General features: G+C 34.1%; 2 protein-coding genes across 2 annotated transcripts; one reads left to right on the top strand and one right to left on the bottom strand.

Moving 5' to 3' along the window:
- Window positions 1-71: 71 nt before the first annotated feature.
- LOC105639899 (EPIDERMAL PATTERNING FACTOR-like protein) lies at window positions 72-1,640 on the top strand. Its single transcript, XM_012224088.4, has 3 exons — window positions 72-966; window positions 1,178-1,212; window positions 1,322-1,640. The coding sequence occupies exons 1-3, from the start codon at window positions 849-851 to the stop codon at window positions 1,565-1,567; spliced, it is 399 nt and encodes a 132-aa protein (XP_012079478.1). The 5' UTR covers window positions 72-848; the 3' UTR covers window positions 1,568-1,640.
- Window positions 1,641-9,124: 7,484 nt separating this feature from the next.
- Window positions 9,125-10,914, bottom strand: NFS1 (nitrogen fixation S (NIFS)-like 1). Its single transcript, XM_037642013.2, has one exon. The coding sequence runs from the start codon at window positions 10,831-10,833 to the stop codon at window positions 9,460-9,462; it is 1,374 nt and encodes a 457-aa protein (XP_037497941.1). The 5' UTR covers window positions 10,834-10,914; the 3' UTR covers window positions 9,125-9,459.
- Between the last annotated feature and the right edge of the window lie 75 nt (window positions 10,915-10,989).

The raw sequence follows: 10,989 nt of genomic DNA, 5'->3' as shown, positions 1-10,989 counted from the left end.
TATGAGAGTGATATGGGCGTATCACATGTGATTACAGTGACATGATTGAAGAGAGAGATACGAGGTGTAGCCATTTTACTACTCTTCAGAATTCCCAGAGACTTTCCTTTCTTCTCTTTCTGTATAGATACACATGGCGTGACAAGATGGCACTGCTCACCCCATCGTCTATAACAAATTAAAAAAAAATCCCTGATAATATTTATTTTATTATATTAGTGAGAACTTTTAAGGAGGAAAAAAAAAAAAGAAAAGAAAAAAGAAGGCATGAAATAAGCGTAGTTGAAAGCGATAACCCAAAATATTCATAGCTGTAATAAAATGTCAGTTAGTGAGAACTTGTCTCTCATATATATCTGTTATAGAATTTTGTAGTGTTTTTATGCTGTTTTGGGTCCTTATTGCCCTTTATCTTTCTCTCTATGCTTTCTTAGCTAACAAACACTAACACTAATATTGTCTCTCTCTTTCTTCTATTATATGATCTATCTTTGTTGCTTGGGTTTTGGGGCTCAATAACCAAGGTTAAGGTTCTTGCCTTGTTTGGTGTTCTTTTTCTTTCTCTCTCTTTTGTCCTTCCTTGTTCTATCACCTCAACACTCAGATGTGAGATGAAAGAAAATATTTTCTTTTCTTTTTGAAAAAGAAAGAAAGAAAGAAAGAAAGCCGCTTTACAATAATGTGTCATTCAATTACTGATTTTCTTCTTCTATTACAACACACAGTATGTAGATAATTTATATGCTTATCTTGTTATTATATATAAATTTGACTTCCCTTTGTCTCCCTCCTCCATTTCTTAAGGTCTTTGTTCTTTGCATTGTACTGTTTTCACTTCTATTTTGAGAATGGGGTGTACTACTACTCCTCCCAATCTGTTTTTGTGTCAAAGACTTCGCTGTCTCTCCATTTCTTTCCTTTTTCTCTTGATTTCAAGCTCTACCCATCTCAGATTCAAGGCAGAAGGTAAATAGATTGTTGTTAAATTTTTTTCTTTTCTTTCTAATTAGTTATAACCCTAATACAAATCCCATACCATTAAGTCAAAGTTCACTAATGGTTGTTACTGATTTTTTTTTTTTCTTTCGGTTAGTTAGGCCCTGGTTAGAGTTCAAACTCATAATTTTACTACCCTGAGAACCAATTAGTGAAGTTAGTTTGTGGTTCTGTCTTGCAGGTCGAGCTAATCCAAAATCAGCTGGCGTTTCAGGGGTAAGCATTACTGTTTTTTGCTTTTCTTTCTTTCAGATTTTATTCAGAATATTGGTTTGTATATGAAAAGTGAAAAATTGACAGAAAGTGTTTTTTCAAATTTGGTTAGACAGAAAATGAAGAGAAGATGATAATGAGATCCCAGATAGGGTCAAGGCCTCCAAGATGTGAGAGAAGGTGTAGTTCTTGTGGACATTGTGAGGCAATTCAAGTGCCTACAAATCCCCAAGTAAATCATGGCAATAGAAACTACTCATCTGTCTCAAATATTGCTTATGCAAGAGGTGATGGTGCTTCCAACTACAAGCCTATGAGTTGGAAATGCAAATGTGGCGATTTAATTTTCAACCCGTGACCATTTTTCCATTCTTTTTCTTTAAGAATGTAATTACTGATATTAATTTTAGTGAAAATTAATTTTTCTTCCATTTCCCAATTCCGAAAATCAACTCTCCCCAGAGCCCATAAACTTGAGATGTTCCATGTCCTGGATTCCTTTTTAGTATTTTGTTGGTAATAAGTAGATTGAGTTTCAAATATGTATCTTAGAACTACACAGTTTCACTTATGCACACTGAGTAATGTGAATAGTATATGGTCTATAACAGGTCTAAAAGGAGGAATTAAATTAAGTTTGGTAATGAAAGGATGAACCGTTTGAGTTTGGAGTTCATATCTTGTTCCAAAAACGGCGTCGTTTGATTTCGAGATCCTGAAGAAATCTAAAAAGCGACGATGCATACATCAAACAGTGGGTCATGGTCATTCACTGCCCGATGATCCGATCCTTGTCCAAAACCCAGGTTTCGGGTTGAGTTCAGTATCGCTTGACGTGTAAGGAATTACAAATTATTTCAGTTTCTCAAAACATCCCGCAAACGGAACCTCATAAATGTATTTCATGTGTCTTTGTGCATGATATGATTTTTGGTAAGGTATGTAGAGAAAAGATCCTTTTATTTTGGGCCAATAAACACTCAATAACTAGCCTGCAGGATTGGATTCTCTTTTCATGTACTCCTAATTAACAAGAAGTGAAAGGATAGAAGAAGGAAAAAGAAAATCATTGTGTTTAGGACTTGAAGGAAGGAAGGAAATGCAAAATCTAACAAGCAAAAGGTGAAAGGAAGCTACATGGGTATGTATTATATTAATATATAAAGATACACTGTCTCTTCTCTTCATAGCTACCTAGTTATTACCACAAAGTCATATGCACATTTCTTGTAGACAAGACTCAACAGGAGCCTTAGAGAAAACCCAAATCAATCAAACAATAGTGGAAGAAGTCTAGTCCTTATGAAAGACTAGTCTTTGGAGGAACAACAAAATGGCACAATGCATTGTCTATTGTAGATGAAACAATCGGGTGTTCCTCTCTTTTGGGAAAGTTATCATAGAATATGTTTGATGTGTCTTCAATCATAAAGCACAAATCTGTGGGAATTAAATTTTTGATTGTTAAGTTCCTGAATTTTTATTTTCACTGCCTACCCTTAAAATTTTTACTCCCTCCTTTCACTTTAATACCGACATTTAATATTTTTATAAAAATTAAGAAAATGATTAAAACATGCTGATTTTTTAAAAACACATCGTAGAATCTCTAAATTGTTCTTAAAATTAAAAGCTTTCCAATTAATTTTGCTACAAAACATCTAATAAATATGGATAAAATTAAAAAAATTTAATTAATATACTCTCAAAATCCTAAATGGGCACTTAGGGTGGAACTAAGTAAAATGCTTATTTGTTGGTATTAAAATTGAATGGAGAGAGAATTTTTTTTTCCCTATAAATTAAGATTTTTTATTATAGAATAAAACTAACAAAAAGTTTAATTATTAAACAAAATCATATAATCATATACTATGGATGTGTTCGGCAACAACTTTTTAACTTATTCTCAGCATTTTGACTAAATGCTATTTTTTTTTATTTTTCTATAACATAGCGATTAAATTAACTTTAGAAGTTCAATGTAGCGTTCTATTTGTAGGTGTTTTATAAAAAGTTACTCAAACAGGTAAGTGCTACTAAAACATCTAACAACTATCAAAATAACTAATTTTACCAAACAAACCTTATATATATATATATATATATATATATATATTTTTTTTTTTAATAATAGTTTTTTATGAAATATTTTTAACTAAATCGTATTGTAAAACATTTGATAATATGTATTCCAAGTTCCACTTATTAGTTTCAAATTGCCAGTAGTTCAAATTAGAAACTGTTTTATAATTTTAATTTATTATTGAATCAAACAAAATAATCTCACGTGCTTTTACCTTTTAGATGTATAAAAAATGGATATGCTTTGAACAGGTAAAAGGATACCTATGCAACCTAAAGCTTGGTCTCAAATTTTAGTAACAAAATTAACCTAATAATTAAACCATACATAGAAGCATGATTTGACTTTAGGACAATGTTTACAATAATTCAAATAATTGAATCTAAAGGTAAAAAGTTAGAATCTTCTTTATCAGTTAAAAGATCATAATTATCATAAAGCTTTTGAAATCAATAGCTTCCACAAAAGAATCTTCAGTTTGAATTTGATAAATGCCAAACATAATAATTATAACGTCTTTCTATCAGCCGCCTGTCAAAATAATATCAAGTAATAGTCTGATTGTTATATTCACTTATGTGAAAAGTAAGAGGTTTCAAGTTTGAGCTATTTGAACCATAAGTATTTTTATCAATTTAGTGAGTCAATAAGTGAGTTACCTTTTGTTGTGTAGCCTCCAGATATATAATGGTAATTTAGATTTTAAACTTTTATAAAGTCCGTTAAAGAATGAAATGATTTTTATTAATCCAATAACCTGAGATTAAAAAAAAAAATCAATTCTTTTTTTTTTTTTTTGTTTTACAAGAATCAAGTCCTTTAATCATAATAATATGAGAACATTTCTAAAAATAATTTCCTTTTCGATCTGCTAAAGCTTGAAAATGAAAGAAGAAAGCCAATCAGCATCTGTGTAGAGCTCAAGAGCTCATCTTTTAAAAAATTTCTGATTGAAAGTAAGGTGCCCCATGAAGCTACATTAAACTTTGAGACTGATATTAAAGTAGATTCAGATTCAGAGGAAAGAACAGAGAACAGTCACGTGTGGCCATGGAAAAATCTCTACAAAACATGAAAAAAAGAGAATGTTGGTGCAAAGCCTTGATGTTGATCAGCCAAATGTGCCAAATGGATTCTGATTCCCAATGCCCTTTTCACATTTTTGTTTCTTGTGGTGTTGTATTCTAACAAACATTATTTAATTTCTCTCCAACTCCAAACTCATACTAAAAGAAAAGGTCACTTTTAGTATTAATTGCGTATTCATAGTAGTATTATATCGTATAATACACCTTTTTTTTCAAGAAAATTGCGTATTTGCATAATATTATATCTTCTTAGATTTTTTTTAAAAAATAACGTCAGTAGATCATAATGTTCAGTAATAAAAATACAAATGTAAACAAAAAAATTGATATATTTTATTTGGAAATGATTTTGAAAGAAGAGATGAATTTTTGCCCAAACATAAATTCACATATATACTTTAAGCAAAAAATCTTATGTTGTCTTTAATTTTTATTTTCTATGAAACATTTCATCTTATAAAATTATATCTATTAAAACTTATAACATTTCTTTACCAAACGCTCCAACTTATAAAATTAGATCAATTAAACACTTATTAGATAATTAAAAAATATAAAATTATTATTATAAAATTATGATAACCGCATATTAAATTAATATTTTATATATAAGTACAGTAAAAAATTATTGTTGCTCGTGTATAGATATGTACAATATTATCAAAATTCATAATTATAAAAGATGATAAGTTTTCTGCAATATATTTAATAAATGTAATTTTATAACTTAAGGAGAACAATAGATCAAAATTGAATGTGCCTCTTGATTAAAAGCGTAAAGTTGAAGAGCATTTTATGTATCTGGACATAAATCAAACTTTATACAACTATATCCATCCAGAAAATTTACTACACATAACAGCCGTTAAAATGAAATAATGAAATACCGTTATCTTAAATATAATTTTACTATATATATATATATATATATATATCAGTTATATTAAATATTTCTTTCACACGATACAGCACGTATTTTTTGTTGATTATTATAGAAATAGTTGCATCAGGGTACTGGATATAGCTCTACAAGTTACCATATGCCCAAATGCGATTCTTACCTCGTGAATCAGATGCATTCAAGTGGTGATCTTCTGACGTGGCATTTTGGTGGGGCCAGTTGAGGGATAAGAAATGATCAGATTCTCCAAATAACTAGGGAATGATGTGGAACACAAACCTATGAGGAGGAGCTGTCCTGTCCTTTGTTATATATGTTATAAAAAACTTGTAAGAAAGAGTACTTGAAGGAGTTGATTTGCTTCTGCCTGCTGCTGTGTTGTCTTTGTTGATCTTCTGATCCAAAACCTAAAAAGAAAGCCATTTATGCAGGCAAGAAATATGATTTCAGATATGCAATATGTAACTGATCGCAGGAGATAAAGGATAAAGTTGTATTTACCTTTTCATCTCTTTTATATTTTTTCCTCTGCAAACAAGAAGACGAGACCACTGAAATTTTGACCAATCCCAGGAGGTTATGTATCCAAATAACAAGCTTAACCAAAATTGTATCAACTAGAGAGTATTACACCTTCTAATTACTGCAGGTAATTATATCTTCCGATCCAAAATAGTATATCTTATGGGAACGTTCCATATCTTATGGGAACGTTCCAACAAACATGGAAGACACAGGCTTATCGCAGATGATGAGAGAAAAAATTGAAAGGAAGTAGAGAGAGAGAGAGAGAGAGAGAGAGAATTTATGATATATTTTCCTCGGTCAAAATGGTAAATTTCAACTAATTTAACGTAATTTGGGTTGATTAACTAAAACTAGTTAATTAACTACAATTAATACAAAACTTGTTTTTTCTTTCAAAATCTAACCCTAATTCCATATTTGAATATAAAAGCTCTCTTTCTTTCATTTTGAGGTGTAGTTGTCAAAAATTACCATCAATTTCAATAGGACAACAACGGAGCAAATGCACACCAATAGATTTTAATTGAGCAACATACAACTTCCGCCAAATATCTTTTCCGTTTAACAAATACAACAGAAATAAGATGAAATATTTTGGACTTTTTATTAAAATTTAAAGCAAGATGCACATGTTTTAGGTTCCTAAGAGTGTTTTAAAATGACTTATTTTTGAAAAGACAATTGGATTTCACCAAATGAGTGCGACTAAAAAGTAACTTGGTCTAAACTCAATGGACCTTATCGTAAGACTACTACTAACATGCTTCGCAACATTGAAAACACTCTTACAAACCTAAATAAATTTTGTCCTGCCTAAAGTTAGGTTCCAGCCCAACTCAGTTGGAACTGAGCACAAAAATATTTCAAAAATCAATATCCATCGAATGAAAATATATATAACCTCCCCACTACTCAGAACCAAGACTAACACAATAATTAATCTCGCTGAAGATAGGTGCAGAAAAAGAATAATTTACCAAAACCTGAAGCCAAATAAATGGGGCTCAAACAAGTTAAATATGCTGCTCACAAACAAAGTCTCAATCAAGCATGTAAGCTCAATAGAGGCTCCCGGATTCACATTACAGACGAACAAATAACAAAAGACTCATTCTCCTTATAAGCCCATCAATTTATTCATATCATACGTATACAGCTGAGGAGAAGAAAGCAGTAATTGAATGACTAAGGTGTGGAGACTGAAGTTACAAAAAGGCTCCCTCTTGAACTGGGGATGATAAAAACATAAAATGAAGCCAAGGAGAAAAGTGAAAACAGCCACAAAATATTATTTGATAATTACAGGTGTTTAAACCGAGTCAAATAAACTCCTGTAGTACAAGTAACCAGGTGTCATTGGCATATAGGCATTCAGATCCTGGAACGCAATGAAAACAGAACATCCACTATCGTTGGAGTCGTGAAGACATAGACACAAGGTGGGGAGAGATGAAGATCAAACAGCAGGACATTTAACAACATAAATCTAGCAAGTACAATCCCATCCAGAAGCACAACAAGAAAGAAGCAAGGAATGTTGAGCCAGTGAGGAGAGAAATGCCCTCTACAAGAGAGGGGTAGATGGTGACCAGAGTGAGCTTATACAAGAAAATAGGGGAAAAGAGATCTAAGAGAGAAAATGAGGGTGCAAAACCATGGGGTTATCACTAGCAATCGGGCAAGGCTTCTGATGGACCATGATTACCACATTGTCTGCTAAAGCTACAAGCAATAAGAACAGTAAAACGTCTTTAAAATGCATAGTATAGCAGCTGTGCCTGTGCAGGTTTCAAAACAATATTTCGAATACCATTTTTCCCACAGAGAGAGAGAGAGAGAGAATATGAATTAGCATACACAAATATCCTTGAGGAAGAGACTTTGCCACATCTGTTAGTATCAAGAGTTTACTTGAACTTTAGAACAAATATGAGACATTTAAGTAAATATGCTCTCGGTCCCTCTTTAATAGAAGGGGTCCATAATTCCCATTCTACGGGGACATCCTTCCACTCCATGAGAAATATTACAAAATTCAATTTTCCAGGGACTTATCCATACTACTGGATTATATCTATGACATTACATTCTTCCAAAGGTCCTCACGTTTAACATTGGCCTTAGTGACAGAAATGACAATAAAAAAGGGAAGAAAAGGATTAGAGCATGTTTACAATTTCCTCCTTTTTTCCAAAACTTGTAATTGTAAAATGTTTCTCAAGGCTTCCATTATTTAAACAAATGTCGATAATCTTTTAAAGCATCCAGCCAAAGAGCACCTCATAAAAAAAAATCTTGAAACTAGTGAATTATAGTTATGACCTGTAGTTCAAACATGCCTAGCACTTAGATCCTTTTTTTCAAGTAGAGTTAACACAATGGCCAAGTGTATTTTTTCAAAGGGTTGGTATTAATTCTGAAAACTGCAGGCATAGGCACTCATCATTTTCTAAAGTACATATCAACTTGATGGGCTAGTGTTCTTGAGTAAATGTGGGAGAATGAATAAGCTACAAGGCACTATGAGTCACGAGGTTTTTGGTAATTATGAACTAAAATATAGTCAAGTTCAATATACATATATAATCATACTTCACTCCTGTGACATAATTCGTAGCTATAATACTTTAATAAAGTCAACATACTATGCCTATCAACATCAGTTTTTTAACTATCAAGTGACCCTTCCCAGTTTAACAAAAAGTTTAGACTAAAATTTTGTTTATCCAACAAAATTTTGCACCAACACTTCACTTCACGCCTGTGAACACATAAGAGACAATTAAAACAGAATTAATAGTTTGACATGATCCTCCTAATATTTAGGAAAATGACAAACTTTCAACATACCTAAGTCTAAACAGTAGATTTCTAAACTTCTACCAATGTCCAATCAACAAAGGATTGCATAGTTAAGTCAGATTTCACAGGGCAAGTGGCTCTCTATTCCGTTCTTCAACATATCATGGCAAGCAACAAAACCAACATGCTCTTTCACACATCTCCTGTAAGTAGGAGCATCCATGCCTTTCACAGGTTCGAAAAGCATCAAAGGCAATAACGTGAACAATCCCAGTGATATTATGCTATGTTATTTAAAGGAGTAAGCTCAAACAAATGGCTCCAACATATTTCTTGGTTTATAAGAGAGTCCAGTGTGCTTGTCTACAGTCTCTAAGAACTTCAACATACTTAAACCAAATTGCAAGAAATATTAACATTTTATGGCCATTCTGCTATTCAAGAAGACTGCGCAAATATAATCTATTCACAAGTGAATTAAGCATAACACCATAAGAGAAATCAATGAGGTAAAGATACAACAGAAAATAACTTCCACATCTGCAGCGGAAGCGTACCTTATTATTCCTGTTGTTAAATTATGTTATGCTCATACATAGAAGATAATTCCACATAGTTTTAAGTTTAAGAAAACAACTAGGACCAAAATTCTACCTAGTTTACCTAGGAAACTTCTCAAGAGCATGTACAAGTACAGCAGAAAGTAAGAACCTGTATGATAACCCGTCTATCAGAACCCGTGCGTTTTGACGGCTCCAGCTCGATGGGGCGTCTTCGTCCAGGATAAAATCCATTTTCCAAACTGTCTCACTTACCTTATATTTGTAGCTTCCTGTAATCGTCTATCAGTGTTGTGCCCACTGGATCTGCTTAATATCAATCCCTTCCTTCACCATCTCATAAAGCGGGCTCATTTCTCTTAACTTTTCCACCTGCTTCACTGTAAGCTCAATGGCCCTATCAATCTCCTCTTCTGTGGTAAACCTCCCAATGCCGAACCTTATTGAAGTATGCGCCATATCCTCATCCACCCCCAATGCTCTCAACACATATGAAGGCTCCAAGCTCGCACTAGTGCAGGCACTCCCACTAGAGACAGCCACATCCTTCAATCCCATCAACAAGCTCTCCCCTTCCACATAAGCAAAAGAAACATTCAGATTCCCTGCATATCGCCTCTCTACACTACCATTTACCACAACTCCATCAAGTTTAGCTTTAATTCCATTCAATAGCCTCTCCTGCAAAGCCCGAATTCTCTTATCATCATATTCCATTTCCTTCTTCGCCAGTTCACAAGCAGCACCCATTCCTACGACCAAAGGAGTGGGCACAGTCCCACTTCGTATCCCTCTCTCTTGTCCACCTCCATTCATTTGGGGCTCCACTCTAATTCTAGGTCGCCTGCGCATATACAAAGCTCCAATTCCTTTGGGACCATATATCTTGTGTCCACTCAATGACATCAAACTAACATTCCATTTCTCCACATCAATTGGAATCTTACCCAGTGCTTGGGCAGCATCGGTGTGAAATGGCACATTAAATTCCTTACAAATTTTCCCAATTTCCTCCATCGGTTGAATTACACCAATCTCATTGTTCACCGCCATAACCGACACCAGTCCAGTATCAGGCCTAATAGCAGAACGCAATTTTTCCAAATCGACAATCCCATCGTTTCTTACAGGTAGGTAAGTGACCTCAAAACCTTCCTGTTGAAGATGGCGGCAAGAATCAAGCACGCACTTATGCTCCGTTTGAGTAGTAACGACATGTCGTTTCTTCTCTTTGTAAAATTTCATCACACCTTTAATCGAAATATTATTAGACTCCGTTGCTCCCGAAGTAAAAACGATTTCTTTAGGAGACGCGCCGATTAGCTCCGCCACCTGAGATCTGGCTGTCTCCACGGCAGAATCGGACTCCCAGCCGTAAAGATGAGTACGAGAGTGAGGATTTCCAAAACGCGCGAGATAGTATGGAAGCATAGCATCCAAGACTCTGGGGTCCACCGGAGAAGTTGCTTGCATATCTAGGTATAGAGGCCGAGCAGAGATTTTCACTCCTTTGACTGTTATGACTCCCTGATCCTCATCTGGTCCGGGTGATGGAACCGCCACGGCTGCCGCGGCGGTGGATAAGCCACGAGAAGCGGCAGTGGCGGTGGTCCTTGCTAAAGTTCGGCTGAAAGCGGAAGCTAGAAGCTTCGATGCCATGGCTGGACTGAATGGTAATTTTGGATACGATATCTTTTCTTCTCTGTTACTACTTAATATGGGCGACCGAACGTGAAAGATAAGAATAATAATATGTTAAATTAGGGTCACCGACTGTCAAGGACACGTAGCAAGCTTCTGGAACAGAACTAGAAT

This window comes from Jatropha curcas, chromosome 3, assembly GCF_041381405.1.
Source record: "Jatropha curcas cultivar XTBG-Jc1 chromosome 3, XTBG_Jcur_1.0, whole genome shotgun sequence".
Taxonomy (NCBI): domain Eukaryota; kingdom Viridiplantae; phylum Streptophyta; class Magnoliopsida; order Malpighiales; family Euphorbiaceae; genus Jatropha; species Jatropha curcas.
This window is presented reverse-complemented; position numbering and strand designations above follow the sequence as displayed.